General features: G+C 38.7%; 3 protein-coding genes across 5 annotated transcripts; 2 read left to right on the top strand and 1 right to left on the bottom strand.

Moving 5' to 3' along the window:
- Nucleotides 1-43: 43 nt before the first annotated feature.
- On the bottom strand, nt 44-2,678 carry c1qtnf13 (C1q and TNF related 13). 2 transcript variants are annotated; one of them, XM_085913847.1, is made up of 3 exons: nt 2,552-2,678; nt 2,444-2,474; nt 44-1,668 (listed from the first exon to the last, which is right to left on the bottom strand). In XM_085913847.1, exon 3 carries the CDS (start codon nt 1,628-1,630, stop codon nt 641-643), a length of 990 nt encoding a protein of 329 aa, XP_085769973.1. In that variant the 5' UTR covers nt 1,631-1,668; nt 2,444-2,474; nt 2,552-2,678; the 3' UTR covers nt 44-640. The 2 variants fall into 2 exon arrangements, with proteins under 2 accessions (XP_085769973.1, XP_085769972.1); XM_085913846.1 differs by lacking the exon at nt 2,444-2,474 and having other exon boundaries at nt 2,552-2,655.
- Nucleotides 2,679-3,594: 916 nt separating this feature from the next.
- ube2na (ubiquitin-conjugating enzyme E2Na) lies at nt 3,595-9,213 on the top strand. 2 transcript variants are annotated; one of them, XM_085913849.1, is made up of 5 exons: nt 3,599-3,758; nt 7,503-7,749; nt 7,882-8,022; nt 8,649-8,729; nt 9,016-9,213. In XM_085913849.1, the coding sequence occupies exons 1-4, from the start codon at nt 3,729-3,731 to the stop codon at nt 8,684-8,686; spliced, it is 456 nt and encodes a 151-aa protein (XP_085769975.1). In that variant the 5' UTR covers nt 3,599-3,728; the 3' UTR covers nt 8,687-8,729; nt 9,016-9,213. The 2 variants fall into 2 exon arrangements, with proteins under 2 accessions (XP_085769974.1, XP_085769975.1); XM_085913848.1 differs by having other exon boundaries at nt 3,595-3,758; nt 8,649-9,213.
- A 1,501-nt stretch (nt 9,214-10,714) lies between these two features.
- Nucleotides 10,715-16,848, top strand: nudt4a (nudix (nucleoside diphosphate linked moiety X)-type motif 4a). The gene is made up of 5 exons (XM_085915128.1): nt 10,715-11,116; nt 13,386-13,496; nt 15,302-15,346; nt 15,619-15,697; nt 15,929-16,848. The coding sequence occupies exons 1-5, from the start codon at nt 11,018-11,020 to the stop codon at nt 16,123-16,125; spliced, it is 531 nt and encodes a 176-aa protein (XP_085771254.1). The 5' UTR covers nt 10,715-11,017; the 3' UTR covers nt 16,126-16,848.
- The last annotated feature ends 52 nt before the right edge of the window (nt 16,849-16,900 follow it).

Genomic DNA, 16,900 nt, shown 5'->3' with positions numbered 1-16,900 from the left:
TTATTAAAAAAAAAATTATGGTATTTTAATTTCTGATGTGGTTATATGGTGAACTACCTACTTCTTTTCAGCGATAGGTTAGCTGCTGCACAATATCTCTAAATGTATTTCTTGTAATAACCTAACCATTGTACTGTATGTAGAAATTACATAGTAGGTTAAAATCTAATTTCTTACAGCTGATCAGTCCAGTTCCATATACTGTACCATACTGTACGGTCAAGAAATAACAAAAAAATTAATAAAATAACTTTTGGATTTCTAATGTGTTTATTCTTACATTGAATATACTTAATAAAAAATATCACTATTGGAATGATAATACAGTAATAAACGTTTCACATGTTCAACCAATTGACAAGATAACTATACAAAATGTACATGATTGGCGTCATGCCCTTACACACCATTTTATCTTCTCAAACGCGTAGCATCGATAACTGTGTCACAGCACCACCTTGTGGAGATATTTGCTTATAGCTCACACAATGCAATGCAATTACCTTTGGTTAGTTCTTAAATGAAATACATGGCGATTGCAAATAAAAAGAAAATAGCTAAACCCTTTTTGTTTGATTACTTGACTATTTGCTAATAAAAGTCAAAAAGCGACGGTGGCATTTACAGTTAATTTCTGTGCTTATTTCTGTGTGTATGTGAGTGAGTTGGCCTGGGGATACACCAAGAAGCCTGAGAAGGTGGTGTACCTCCCCTGGTTGCTGTATACAGCGTAGCGATTATCCTGCTGACTGTACAGCCACACAGTGTCGCCCTTGTGAAGGAAAAGCATCAAACTCTGACTCTGCATCTCCCGTCTCTTGGACGTATCGTCGTCAAACACCATGGCCTGTACCACGCCCTCCCCGGTCATCAGTTTCACAGAAAGAGCCTTCCGAGGGTGTTTACCCACTGTGAATGCAAAATAGTAAGCCCCGGGGAAGCGGCAGGTGAACCTGCCCGAGGATTTATTGAAATGGCCCCCGATGTTGACGAATTCTACGTCAAAGGTCAGAGGTGATTTGTGCTGCTGCTTGCGACGCTGGCCTATAAACGTGGATGTCCGTGCCACAGAGAAGGCTGATCTGGGCTGCTCAAATGCCGCATGTCTGACCTGAGAGGGACAGTCTGGGTGAGGCATCAGGTGGTTGCTGATGTAGCTGCTCGAAGAGGTGTCGGGATAAACAAGGTAACCAGAGAAGCTGACGTAAGGGCCGGCATTGCTGTACAAAGCATACTGAGAATTCTGCTGCAACATTAACCACACTGTGTCCATTTCCTCCAATGAGATCATTATGCTTTGACTTTGAACTTTCCTGCCCTTCTTGCGGTAGTCATCATAAGCCATGGCCTGAACCTCCCGCCCGTTTTTCACCAGAATGACGGAGAGCATTTTATTTGGGAATTTCCCCATTGAGAAGGAGAAGTAGTACACTCCTGGGAGGCGGCAACGAAAGTAACCAGTGTCTGGATTGAAGTCTCTTCCGATGTTGACCAAGAGCTTGTTAAAGGTCACAACACTCTGCTTGCCTCCCAGTATGCTACTGGTACGCGTAGCAGAGAAAGCTGAGCGGGGACCTGTTGTCACTGGAGGGGCACGCTGGGGGGAGATTGGGCCACAGGTGCTCACCATCAGTAAAGCTGCGAGATAAAATCGAGGGGCCCATTCACCTGTTGAGAAAAAGACAAAGCGCAGGTCAAAGAATTGTGATGGACTGTGTCAGATTTAAGTTCATGTCAATCAGAAGATGCAACATGGCTAACTGAATTGGTGTGAGCAGTCGCTCCTCTATACTGTGGCTGATACTGTCTGTGTTCTCTGTGAACACATGGGACTCAATTAAGTTCTGCATCATCTGCTCCTGTGTGAGGTGAACAATAGACATCTTTAGAAGAGTTTGGTGAGGTGGGTTGGAATGGAATGACTGCTATTCGCTAAGTATAACAAATGAAACTTTTTTTTTTTTTTTACATGAAATGTTAATGTTTATATATTTTTTTTATTGTTGAATGTGTTTCCTATCAAAGACACAAATTCCCGACTAGTTTCAAGTCACAATATTTGAGAAAATGAAATCAGTCGTGCAAATTTTGACAAAATGTATCTAAAATAAGGACAATTATAAATATTACAAAGCAAAAGGAGAAATAGTTTGACCCTATGACATCACCTAACACGAGTAGTAATTTAAACTTGATGAGCGGTTTTAAAAAAAAAACTAGGAGTCAAATCATCTTTATGTGTATTAAAAGAAAAAAAAAATGAACAAATACCATGCAAAACCTTCATCAAAGTAAAAATGTTTTAATGCTAGACTCAACAAAGTCAATAATGGATTGAATTAGGCGTTCACCTGTCGTCTAATTACACCACAATAATTAAACATGTATCATTGTCATCCTACCCCCCCCAAAAAAATTAAAAAATACAGCTCAACATTCTCACCATTTTTTACGAGATAGAATTTCGTAGATCTCTGTCAAAGCAATCAATCTGCCATGTCAGGTTACTGTGGTCCATGGTAAAATTCTTGATAAAAAATATAACACTCACCTGTTGAGCAATGTAGAGTATAAATTCCTAACATCTTCCTAAAGGGAACAAAAAAGACGGAGTTCCAAAGAAGTGATTGTCGCTCAACTTCAAATGTCCCAATAAATTCTCATAACGGGCCTGAAGTGCAAACGGCCGATCCTTTTGTCTGCATGCATTTATGAAGAGGAGGAGCTTCACACCATCCTCCAATGTTTAGCCTGCAGAGTATAAAAAAGGTCAAATCGAAGGACTATCTTACGTGCCCTTATTTGACTGAAAGTGTAATTCAACCTTTGTTTTGTCTAAAAGAAAACAAACTGTGATAGAGCGGGCCCATAGAGAGACTAGCTAAAGCACACATTTCACTTGAAATTTTATTTTCTTGCTTTGGTTTCTTTGTGCTTTTACATTATTAAGCAATCTTATTAATAGGATGAAATTTATTTATATTTATTTTGTCTTCATTTCTCTAAATAAATGACATATTGACATCTACATTGTAAGGAAATCAAAGTATCAGGCAATCAATCTTTTATCACTGTCATTTCTGATTGTAATAACTGGGATGGCTGGCAGTGATTCATAGAGACATGCAGGCTTAATTTAATTCAAACTTAACAGCTAATAAAATATCGCCTACCTCGAGTCAGAAATTGGGACACACAGCAATATATATGTATATGTGTGTGTGTTCCTGTAGGATATGATTAGAAAAAGATTCAAACAAAGGATATCTTCACTCTAATTAGAGTTAGTTTTAGTTAGTTTGAAGTTTAAGTTAGTGTTCATTTTGTAAAAAATACTTTTTTCATTTTTATTTTGTTAAATGTTTGTTTAAATTGTTTGAACTTTAGTTTTAGTCAAGCTGATGGAGCTTTATAACCTTGAAACTGTGCACACAGAATGATGCCGGACGTCTTCACCATTTACTCAAAGACTTTTACTCCGAGAAAAGGTGCCTTTGACGACTATCAAAGTTATTTTCTGCTAAGGTAATCTTACTTTTACTCAAGTATCGCTTTCAGATGTGATACAAGACTTGTTATTGGTGTGCACACACAACAGATGGTTTGCTGCAAGTGCTTCCTCCCATCTGTGGTCATGACGCAGAGAACCCGGAAGTCGTAGGTGTGTGCGTGTGCTGCTGTCAACGAGAGAAGGCACTCACTGAGCTAAAGCTCGCATTTAAGACAAGATGACAGGACTGCCCCGCAGGATTATAAAGGTAACAAATTCACGTTCAAAGATTAGCCTCTGCGATTTATTTCTTGTGTTTTATGCTCAATATATTCGGCCCACAAGCGCAAAAGATCGAATATGGGCTTTTGATGCTAACGGTAGCATTCACCACGATACCGTTAGTTGTCCGAAGTGACTTCCGTTTTCATACCGTGAGAAGATCAGTCAAAAGTTTTGGTTAAAACGTGACCACCACGGCTAATCCCGGTTGCTGCTGCTAATAGTTAAGAAACATAACAAACTGTGCGTTCAAATCCATTGATAGAATACTGTCGGGATTGACGACCTCCCTGGCTAAGCAGGCTAACGAAGCTAACCATGCTAAACAGGTCTACCCTCGTTGAGTGTTTAAAAATCGAAAATTCGCCACGCCATTAACATTTTGTCCTAACCCAAAACAATGGTTTTGCACTCAAATATAAACGATGCGTTTAGAAGTTGGATGTCTTTCGTGTAATTTATTTGATCGTGGGGCCTTTTGGTGCAATTTCTACGTGCTAATTTCAATCTAGAGCTTGCAATAAGGCAATGGGCGAATGCTTGTCCCAAGTGAGCAATAACGATATATTTAGGAATAAAACATGATAAATTAAGTATAGGCGCTCTGCTCACTTTTGTATTCTGTAAGGCCTATTTCAGTCGATCATTAGAATAAGCATAAACCTGATTAAAAAGGGTTTCACCAAAATGTAACCTTTCAACAATTGATCAATCAGAACTTAAACTCTACATCAGTGGTTGATATTATGAATTACAAACAATGCTATGCATTCTTTCGTGATGTCTATAACGGTTAAAAACTCGAATGAATCACACCAAAATATCTTATTGGTCGTTTGTACCCAAACATCTGACTTGGGGTGTTCTACATAAGAATCAAACCCAGGCTAATTGACTCTATCCCACCCAGTCCTTTTATAAATCCAAATGTAATTGAATCACCTTGTATAACAAGCTGGTTAGCGGTGGAGGTCTGGATCATTTGGTTTGCACACCCAAGAGAGCAAAGTAAGTTAGCCAAAGATGTTGCTACTCTCCATTCACTCCAAATGCCATATTCTTTGGCAGCCCCTTTGAAATACGTCGACTTAACTGCACACATTGAGTCCGTTTATTTGCATTTCACACTGCATTTGGAGTATTGTGCTCCACTTTATTTTCATATCAAGCAGCGGTTTTAAGCACACGTTACTCCACGCACCAAGATGCCTAGTAATCACAATTAGAAGCCAATTCCCAACATCTGAAATATTATGTAACATCTACCATTGACGTTAAACACGCATTGTGATAAAAGTAATTCAATTAGGCTCGCACACTAGGTGGATTATAATTGTGACTTTGCCGGAATTTGTAGATAACTTGGATTGCCATCAATGATAAGTGCTAACTGCTGTAGTAAAGTCATTACAGTAAATATTTAACATGCATACTAGGCCATACTTACAAAACAATCAAACGAAATATGTGACTCAGCATCCGTTATTGTGCTGCATGAGGAAAGTACTCTTGCGCCACAGCACAAACCAGTTCATTGATTATAACCTCTAAAGATCATAATTACAATTAACATTTGAATAGTAAACAAATGTCTAAACTATAAATATAAAGATGCCAAATCAAACACCGTAAGTACAGTACTAACTTAGTCACAACGTCATTAGACACGCTCTGATCGAGTCGCTCACGGGTTTTGGAAGTTGAATTTGGTTCATAGGAGGAGGCAAAATATCTCGAGGCTCCTCGTGGGTTATTTTTCTTGACACATCATCATTATAGGAAAATATTTTTACATACAAAATCAATCAAAATAATTTCATTCTTTTTGTAGAGTAAAATGCGTTTGTTATTCAGTTAGTCTGTAATGAATGCGAATCCGTGCCACATCCATGCATTTTTTTTTTACATGTTGTACCTGATGTTTATCGGCAGTTTTTTCAAATTTATATTTCTTTAAATTATTTTGTTCAATATATTTCAATCGACATTAATTATACATGGAATTTTAGTTTGACTCTGGCGGTACAGATAGAATTAAAAAAAAAATAAAAAATACACATTGAATGTTTCCCACAATGTGTATCCATGTAGAGAAGAAAGCCTAATAGGAACAGAAAAATGTAAGCTCTACAGGTGAGTGAGTGACTAAGCCAGCCGCAGACCGACATTTGTGGGAAAAGGCGGGAATGTTGGAGGCCTTGAGCCTTTTGGCACTTGTGACTGCTACTGGGAGCCCCTCTTGTCTGTGTTTTCACTGCATGGTTTTGTCTGTGGGTTATCTAAAATATTTCAGGAATTTCACTCCGAGCTGCATTCAGGAGAGTCCTGTCAAAAACAAATCCGGTAACTAGTTAGGATTCTTTTGCATTCATTCCTAGTTAGTAGATTCTGTTCATTTCAGCCGGCCCGCGATGGACATTACATGAAGCTTCTTGGCTATATCAGATAAAAACGGAAAAAAGCAGGGCAGAATATATCGTGTTTGTATATAGCGTACAGTAGTGTATTACTTGATTAGTTGGCTGGATTTCTTTTTAGGATATATGATGATTGGTTGATGTGATGATATTGCAATTTGTGGTATAGTTTAACTGAAACCTTCACGGGTTTTGTGCTGTGTGTGTCACTTTGCTTTGGTTGAAAGGAGGGAGTAAGTAGTAACCTTGCTGCAGTGGCTGATAAGTGCGGAAGATAGTATATTCCCCTGTGGCACGGAGCCTTAGTGTCACCTCTAAAAAAAAAAAAACATGACATATGGGCTCAGGCTTTGTTCGTATACACATAGGCTAACACTCCCCATCATCTTTTTTTTTTTTGGGGCGGGGGGGAGGTAATAACATCTATCTCTCAAAGTTCACGTCTTCGCTACTTTTTTACAATGTAATTATTTTTATTAGCAGAGGTAACTTGTGGACTCAAAAATATTATGGCCGCAATGCAATTTTTTACGACCGGCATAACGGACAGTTTGGAAGTTTATTGGTAACAACCGTTTTTGTAACTTTTAAGGGCCCTTGCTTTACAAGGGACTGCCGGAATGTCACAAACAAAGTAGTCGTTGCATAAAATCTCAGAAAGGTAAAAAAAATACCTTTCTGAGATTTTATGCAATAATTTTTGGGGCCAATAAATATATGATATTTTAAACAGTCAAATCTGGTGATTAATTCAATATTGATTCGTGAACTGGGTCACCATTCGCAAGCCTGAGTGGATCACGTTTTCTGAAAAAAACTAAACATGTCCGTGTCTGTGCACCTTGCAGTCAACAAATAACTGTTCTAGGTAAAAACACAAAGATACATATTTAAGAGACATTGTTGGGCTCTTTTCCAACTTCACTAGGTCGGTAATTCACATTGATTCTTTGCTCCATGTTGTGCCACCTACTCTTGGATGACCATTGCGTGATAGTAGCGTGCCACACAAGAGTGAAAACAAAACAGACGGAGTGAAGGGATAGTGTGATGACAAAATAGAGTTGGGATGTTGCACAACACCGTGACATAAGAAATTTGCCAATTTGCACTGAGTCGTCACGAGAGTGGCTGCCGCAGTCTCATCTTACATCAGTGGAGATCGCTTCATCGCCACCTACTGACAGTTTGACAACATTGACTCCTATGGAACTTCTCCAAAACTCTTATTTTCAAGTAATTTGGAGCATGAGATGAAAGCAGAAGGTACACAAAAGCTAAACGTGATTTTTGCTTTGTTTTTGTTTTGCCAGGAAACTCAGCGCTTGTTTGCAGAGCCTGTGCCGGGTATCCAGGCAGAGCCGGATGAGAGCAATGCTCGCTACTTTCACGTGGTCATATCTGGACCGCAGGACTCACCTTTTGAGGGGGGTACATTCAAACTTGAACTCTTTTTACCGGAGGAATATCCCATGGCAGCCCCTAAAGTTCGCTTCATGACTAAAATATATCATCCCAATGTAGACAAGCTGGGAAGAATATGTTTAGACATTCTGAAAGGTAAGTTCAAAATAATGATCATATTGACACTTAAGAAATGGCCACATCCTCCCTGCCAGAAGTGATAGAAAATGATGAATTTTTCAATCAGCCTCAATAGCCTCCTCTGTTCTCATTTCCTTTTTATTTCAGATAAATGGTCACCAGCTCTGCAGATTCGCACGGTGCTCCTGTCCATCCAGGCATTACTCAGTGCACCAAACCCTGACGATCCCTTAGCAAATGACGTTGCCGAGAAGTGGAAGACCAATGAAGCTGAAGCTATAGAGACGGGTAAGAGCTGCTGGATTTGAATGAAATCACAACTCTGATGTGATTCCATTTTCAGTTTTCATTCTCAGTCGACAGCAAATGGCAAAATGGCCGCCCCCCTGAGATGGATCAAATGGGGGAGATTTAGCTGTTTAGTTCATATTAACTATTACGTTTTGGTAACAGTATTGTAACGAACTGCCTTGTAGACACGATAAGAAGAAGACGAAGTTCATATTATAATTCATAAAAGGTATATTATTGTCGCATAGACTTTCCCTTAAAAATACTGCCGCAAGGAATCTGTAGGTAACAAAAGTGTATTTGTCTTAGTGTCAGGGCTCAGATTCACATGAGTAATAGCAGCCTCACAAACTACACTTTGTAACTTTTGACACACATGGTGGAGGCAAATGCATCACAACGTGATCTGAAAAGGCTCATTAATGTTTTTGCTGGACATGGAAGTCACGCATGTCTTCTCCAGCCTGTCAGCGGTCTTACAGTAATGACCAACTCACTCGCTATTCTCTTTTAACGTTGATGCTATCAATTAATTTATCATCAATTGCAGTACTAATTGTCCTTTTTAAAAATGTTCTTGTTGACTTTTTTTTCTTTTTTTTTTTTTTTAAACCCCTCTTCAGCCAAGTCATGGACCAGACTTTATGCCGGAAACAAATGAAGCTACGAGCAGCCTGTCAAGTGAAGACCCACACGGAAGTCAAGTGTGAACACAAGTCCTCATGTTCTGCCAATACCTCCTTTATTTGCATTTGAAGGACACGGTCAAATTAAAACACACGTAACACGCGCACACTTATGCTATAAATAAACATGAATATAATGAAAAGGGAAAAAAGTGCTGGCAATTAGTGGAATGCATTCTAGTAAAATGACTCGTCTTTGTCCTAAATAACTCACTACTGTTTGCTCAGAGGTTTAGGTCAGCTCAACTTGGCTTTCTTTGTACATCGATAGTCTGTCAACTGCTGCTTTTTTTTTTTTTTTAAGCTTTTCAAGAGGGAGGAACCTGCATCCCACATCATTGCTTGGGGGAGGGGAGTCTTGAGGGTTACAAGGAGGAGACAGCAGTGGAACAGGGTGAGGAAGGAAGGAAGTGCTCGCTGTGTGGCCAGTATAGTCATTTTTTTATGTTTATTTTAACTTTGTGTTCCTTGATCACTGTCGATTAAAAGCAACTAACAACTACTAATGTTTACCATCTGTGGTGTTGTATGACGACCACGTGGAGATAACAAGTGTCTGTTCTGGCCAATCACAAAACAGCTCTCTTTATTTAAACTCGCAGCTAATAGGACTGAAAGCCAAAACTGAGCCTTTTACAAATTGCATACATCACCATCACTTTTTAACCACTTCTAGCTGGAAATTGTGTTAAGTGCGTGTCAGTGCTGTTAGGATGGACGTTATGGACCTTGACTTAGTTTGAGCTTTTTTTTTTTGTTTGTTTTGTTTAACTTTACAATATCTAGTCCTCAATGTATTTTTTCTTCTTAGTACAGTCATACTAAACTCCACTCAGCTTTTTTCTTCTAGTGCATTGACACGACATGACTCGGTTGTGTATGACCTTCTTCCCAGTGGCAATTAATCCACAAAGCAGGGGTTCCATTTGCGGTTTTACCTTATTTAATAATAAGTCAGGATTGGAATGTCATATGTGATGTTAAGGTGTGGTGTGATCACTCTCCTCCAATTTAGGTCAGTGTAGAATTTGACACCTGACATATGTGGCTACAAAGCCGAGCTAAAATGTAAATTTTTGATCATCCGGGAGGAAACTTTTTCCCGATCTGAGAATGTTATGGAAAACGATCATCTGCATACATTTTAGTTCTGTAAATAAACTCCGTTAGATAATAAACACATGCTTGCGTTTGATTTTTTTGGTCATTAATTTGAATAAAACAGTGATCAGTAGTCACAATTTCAAACATCCCTCAGACATGCTTTTATTTATTGTTATATAAGACAATAGAACAACTGCAAGTTCTGAATTCACAGGAGTCAAAATACATGTCAACTGTTCAATTACTTGACAAGACAGCACCAGGAAGACTCACAATTGCAATAATCGTAGATGTGATGACTTCCAAGATGGTACTGATGGCACAAACAGCAAATACCTCAAGTTCTGTGAGTAAGCTTTATATGAAAGCAATACATCAATACTAATAAAATTAGGGGATTCTGGAAAAAAAAAACTCAATCTCATTGTAAATTGTGTACATCTCATGAATACTGTCATTCATTTTAACTCATCAATCTCATTGTAAATTGTGTACATCTCATGAATACTGTCATTCATTTTAACTCATTTCCAGAGGAGTATGTATAGCGCTCCAGACTGTGGATCAGACCAACAGATATTAATATAGATGGCTGACTTGTAAATCAACGCCGCCATATTGGATGTGGCACAAAGTTCGGAAATATATATCAGCACTGTAACAGTAACTGGTATAAAAAATATATATGCATTGGCTTGATGCTACAACCCAAACAGAATATCTCAAACATGGCTCGTCATCAAATAAACATAACATACGTGTTTTTATTTTAACATCTGCTTTGAGAAGGATTGCTTTTGTGATTTTTATAAAAAGGTGTTTCAAGGAGTTTTGGGTTACCGGTCACCGGAACAGGATTTACCATGACCAATATGGCTGAATCGCTGACGTATGGCTGCAGCTGGCCAACACGCTTAACGTATGTCTATGTATTTATGTCTATGCGAACTCCGACTCGTAAAAGAAGCCCGCGGACCTCTGACATACGTGTGACATCGGAACCTAATTTCCATGCCATGTTCCATGAACGACTAGTTGCAGCCTGACACGGATGAGGAAAAGTCTAGAAATGAATGAAGCAACTCCGCATTTTGGAATTGCGACTGTAACATATTCTGGCCTCGCGGACGACTGAAGCTCCACGTACTACCAACTTCTGACATTTATTTTGATGCGTTTCCCCATTGAGGAGAACATTTTACATGATGAAGTTTAAGATCAACAAGACCAGGACGTACGACGGCGAAGGGTTCAAAAGACGAGCGGCTTGTTTGTGTTTCAGCAGCGAATCCGAAGATGAGGTAAGACGTAACCGTTTCTATTTGTTGTTCAACAACTGTTCAAAATTGTCAACGTCATATTTTAGAACTTAACTTTAGTTCTCAAACATTATAGCTTAATTGCAAGGTCTTTTTTTTTTATCCGATTTAATAGTGTATTCAATGACATGTATAAAGTGTCACCAAATTAAAAAGACATAATCCAGAGACCATAAAATGTAATGTGCTAGCATTCCCACTCAAGTTTCCAAGTTAAGATGTAAATTGTTCCATCACAATTGAGTTCTAGTAAAGACCATTTCACATTAAGTCAATAATGTGTTATTCAACCATGTGAATGGTGATCCAGGTTATTTATTCCCAATTGGAATGGAATCAATTACGGCCACACAAAATTACAACAACAAAAAAAGTCTATATTGTTACCAGGCCAATCTAGATCATTTTTAGGCCAGAATAAAGGCAGAATAAAATTCTGACAATTGATTGTTCAACCTATTGAATTAAATATATGTACACGTGTTAATGTGTACCAAAACTTTTAAATTCATATCAGCCAATCAACCTGTATTTTGAAGATTTTCTATTTGTTGGGCCGGAGGTTTGAATTTCATTATCTTTGTCTTGTGACAAATTAACTTCAATCTTTTGATATTTGCCAATTTTAAAAGAATATCAGCCAACCAATCTGCTGTGCTTTTAATTGTTACTACAATGAAGACCTCTGAAGACCTGCCAAAAAACACAAGGTGCGTTAAACAGGATTTCAAATACTGATGAACTATTAAGTCCAGTGAAAGTCAATTTTATTTTAAAGTAAGAGCTGTATGTTACAAAATAGTCTCTAGCATTTCATCAAAAGTCCTAGCTTCTGTGTCCTTGTCTGCAGAGTGGATGTGTCCGATCTGAGCTGTGCTTGAGATGTGGCAGTGGATGGGTGACGAGGTGTTGAATGTTACACAGTGTGCTTAACACCAAGTGACCTATGAGCTGCAATTTTTAGAAACAAGGTGCAGGTTCTTGCTGTCCCTTGCAGATTTGCTTTCACGTCCCCCTCGGCGCTGCCAAATCCCTCCCCATTGGCTGGTCCTCTTCACAATGTCCTGTGTTTTGATCAAATCACTTCCATCGTTGCTGATTGCTGTGCCGAAAGAAGCTCTCGTCTCACTCGTCACACAACATTCTGCTCTGGCATTTGAGTCCATTTCACACGTCACAATTTCTATGGGGGAGTCTTGTATGAATGCCAGGTTGACAGCCATTGCCTTATAAGGTTTAAGAGGATAAAGGAACAAAAAAAGTTCCCCTTTTCACTTTGATCGAACACATTTCCGGTAAGACTATGCCCGAAAACATGATTGGCGCAGTTGGTGCGCAGTTTCTCAATGTTTCTGCTGCATGTGCCACATGCACTGATCTGCACTCTAGTCGACAAGTGTAAAGTTCCACCTCCACAGTTGAAAATGTTTTTATTGTTTTACACCTGGACCTCCGTTTCTTAAAGTAGGAGGTTTATAATAAAATTTGCAGCAAAGGCTTGCATTCTTGACATGACTTGTTCTTAAGTACCATTATTGAACTCTAAGGCTGTTTTGAATGCACAAAACGTGACCTAATTGCACTGGAGGTTAACTAGGACTGTATGCTATCACTGTTGACAAGCTATCTGCTCGGGTCATTCACCTCCTCTGCTATGCGCTCTTGTTTTCACGCTAAAAGACAACCGCTGATCCAGGGGTTTTAGAAAAGCTTGTTGACCGAGTATGCGTGCACGCATGTCCACATACTGTACAACTGTGCATTTTCAGCATGAAAGCAATGATATCGGAGAATAGTTTATCATTTGGGCTGCACAGAACATATTATTACAAAGAAAATTTGGGGGTTTACTTCCCCTTTAACAAAAAATAAATACATTAAGAGCACAACTGAAGACCAGCCTGCCTCTGTATCACCATAGAGAAAGAAAATTAAATATTCTCCAGAATTTGCAATTAAAGCGTTATGATAAGTTTGCATGCTGCAACACAGTCCATGATAAATAAAATGATGTCGTACTGTTTACATACCTGACATAGCCATTGTCATCCTTCCTACACACAATATGGTGGATGAGGTTATGTCATGTTTTACTGTTACTTATGACTGAATTACACCTGCTGCTATTTACTCCTCTGAATTATTCCACAGTCAAAGTTCGGAAAGCATGATGTTGCTATTACTTGGATGGCACTTTAAAATGACCATCCATCAGAACAGACTTTGGTAAATAGTCTTCTCTCACATGTAGGTGCTACTGGTGAGCAGCAGCCGATACCCGGACCGATGGATTGTGCCAGGGGGAGGAGTAGAGCCTGAGGAGGAACCCTATGGTGCTGCTGTCAGAGAAGTTTATGAGGAGGTAAGATCATCATCTTCAAAAAGACGAACAGTGACACTCACTCATACGTCTGCACGCCGTATCATTGTTTAAGTCCCAGGGTGCACCATAAGGCCCACTTCAAAACCTTTAATTTTCTCAAAAACCGAAGGTCCGCCTTTTAATAAGGTGCGACTTTTATGTGGGCCGAATTCCAAAATCTGTAAATGTTGACATTGGCAAAGAGATATGCTTACGTGGCACAATTAGAGCTTTCTGAAAAGCCAGGATCATTGCTGAATAGCAACGTGACAAAGAGACAATGACAAGAGGGAACATGGCATGTTTAATGGCAGACTTGCCCAACTGTTTAATTTGGATAAAGAAGATGAGGATATAAAAATTGATTAACAATAATGTGAGTACAGTACATTGTGCGCCCTATAATGTGGTGCGCCCTATGTGTGGATTAGGTACATGAAGAACCCTGTGCCTTATAATATGGTAATAACTGCTACAACTCTGTTTTGTATTTGGTTCTAAAAGAATCATTTGCACATCCATCAAATGTAGCTTGCATAAATCATCAGCTGCATTTTTTTTTAAAATTTTGAGCTACCACTCATCATGTGATCGTTAGCATTACATTACATGTGGATGCAGGTTTGCGATGTGATCCTTCACTAATAGTAACAAACTGAAAAGAGTTTAACCTACATTAACTATCACTTCATTACCGTCTTGGAAACACATGCAAAGATACTTGAGACCCAAAGACAAAATGGTATACAGCATGCGCATACCGCATTCCTCAAATAGTTAGGTCATTGGCAACTAGATCAACCCAGGTGATTGTTAAAAATGTTTAGCGTTGATGTCCAGCTACTGAATTGCTTTGTGGTTTCATAAAGAGGCCTCAATTGGCTACATACTGATTGATCGGTTTGCGTTGTGAGGTTGTGCCTCGGATTGTAGCGTGTTGACAACTTTCAAGTACGGCAGTGACATTTGGGAAGACTCTCGGGTTACTTTGCGCTTATGACCAGACGTGTCTGAATATAGATGAGCTGCAAACCAACAACTTGGAAAGCCTACATCTCAAATCATCATATTACAATACACTGATTATAAGTTCAACTCGACAACATGGATGCATGTAATTTACAACAGTATATTTTTAATCATTTTATTTCATGTCATTAGGTTATTTTACGATCTCCCAAAGCAGTTTTATTTTAAATTTGGATGAAAAATATCATAGCATTGGAAGAAATGTTAAAATTGTGTGTTGAATGAGTATTGTAACGCGCCTCTTGGATGAGCTGTAGTTTCTCTGATGCACCAGGCGGTGAGCATTTTCCACTTTATTGTATTTTGATTTTTATATATACACAGAGGAAACATTCAATGTGTCTTAGTGAACTGGGATACAGTCGGTAAGACTGATCCCTACTAACTGTAGCTCTAAAGGCCAGGTTTAAAACACCACACATCAAAGTTTCATGTTGCCAAACAATTTCTTAATCCTCTGGAATGCATCATATGCAACACCAGACTGAAATTCGAAGCATTTTGACTAGAAGTTGGCTCGAAAAGCCACAGACTGCAAATCTCTGTGAAGCGCTTCAATACTATCAGTCCAAGACCATTTGAGTTGATGTTTTCATGTCTCGTGAACCACCATGCTCTTTTGCTGTAAAAAAAAAAAAGTCAGCTAGGATAGGCTCCAGTTACCTAATGAGGTCAAGCAGTAATAAAAATGGTAAACTAATTCAATGTCCACATTTTCATTTCTCAAATTCAAACGCCTTTCTTGCTGAATATGTTTTTGCTTCTTGTGTGCACAGGCTGGGGTCAAGGCAAGGCTTGGCAGACTTCTGGGAATTTTTGAGGTAAGCCTCTAAAACCGTCATAAGAAATTCTGATTGAATCCACACACCAAAAAAAAAAAATCATTACAGCTCTGAATTGGTTCATTTTGTTTCGTTTTCATGCTTGTACTCTTATTTCGATATTATGTTCTGTGTCTTTTATGACTAAGTTGTTGCATTCCTCCTGTGTCTACGTATCAAGAACAGTAATCACAGTATAGTATGACAGCTACACATGAAATGCAAAAATTAAAAGCATGCTTTCTCCATCTAAATCTTTACTGCACAACCAGGACAGAAAGCACAGGACACACGTCTATATCCTCATTGTCACGGAGATGCTGGAGGACTGGGAGGACTCCGTCAACATAGGTACAGTAGGCTGCTTTTACTCGCACATGAATATGATATTTGGATTGCGGTCTGAGTTTGCTTATATTTTTAAAAGACCAGGAATAAGGGTATATAACTACCAAAATCCAACTCATTTTATTTGTCACGCCTAAACAACCAAATCGAAGCACGACAAGTGTGATTTCACCACTCGACTGGATAACTAACCAGCATGCTCAAAATCTACGCTGTGTTCTCGATTGTATCCAGGAAGGAAACGTAAATGGTTCAAAGTTGATGACGCCATCAGGGTACTGCAGAGCCACAGACCTGTCCATGCCGAATACCTGCACACATTCAAGAACACCCGTAACTCCACCTGCAGCCCACTGTGTCACCCAAGTAACTGCAACGCACCGGGCTCCCAAGTGATGGACAGCAACACTCCTTCCTCACTACATTGTTAGTGCCGCACAAACCTCTGGTCAATTGAGAATTATCAAGTACTCCAAGATGGACTTACCTGAAAACACACAGTTGCAGTTTTATACCATGAAGTACGGACGCTAATGACAGTGATTTGAAACCCATTTTGAGGTGGGCTTGTAGAGTGACAAATTGTTTTTCAATAATGGCTACAGATGTATGTTTATTTTTATAGTGATCATCACCAAGTGTTTGAGCAAATATGTGTCCCTTTAATGCTTTCTTGTTATTTTTAGAGTGTTGCGTCTGCACTTCAAGGGTCATTTTTATTCTTGATTAATAATACAGTATTTGATTGTTGTTGTTGTTGCCAGTTTTTGCTTGGTTTCCTGGTGCTCAGTACTGAGAAGTGCTGCCTCTCAGAGGAAGTCATAATGCTCAAAGTGCCTTGTTGACAAATTAGCAGAGTATATCATGTGCTTGAAAGAAAACAAAACTATTTTTGTGAACTGTGAAGATACAGAGTGAATTCAAATAACCTAAAGTAAACTATTAATATTAACATTAGAATCACATTTGAATTAAGTAAAAATAAAATAAAAATAATATAATAAAATAACTTCAAATGCTGCATACAATGTATCCCAAAAATGTGCATCATCTAAAATTGGAATATCTGAGTAACCAAATAAAACATTTACTTATTAAAATTGGGAAAAAAAAAGCTTCATGAATTGCTTGTGAATAAACTAAGAAATTGTCAATTTTTTGTGTGTATTTTTTTTTCACTAATCTCATTCTGAATTATCTCCAAGA

The sequence above is a fragment of the Syngnathus leptorhynchus genome, chromosome 6, assembly GCF_054491065.1.
Source record: "Syngnathus leptorhynchus isolate UIUO chromosome 6, UIUO_Slep, whole genome shotgun sequence".
NCBI lineage: Eukaryota > Metazoa > Chordata > Actinopteri > Syngnathiformes > Syngnathidae > Syngnathus > Syngnathus leptorhynchus.
The sequence above is the reverse complement of the archived record's forward strand: the minus strand, read 5'-3'. Positions and strand labels throughout refer to the sequence as shown.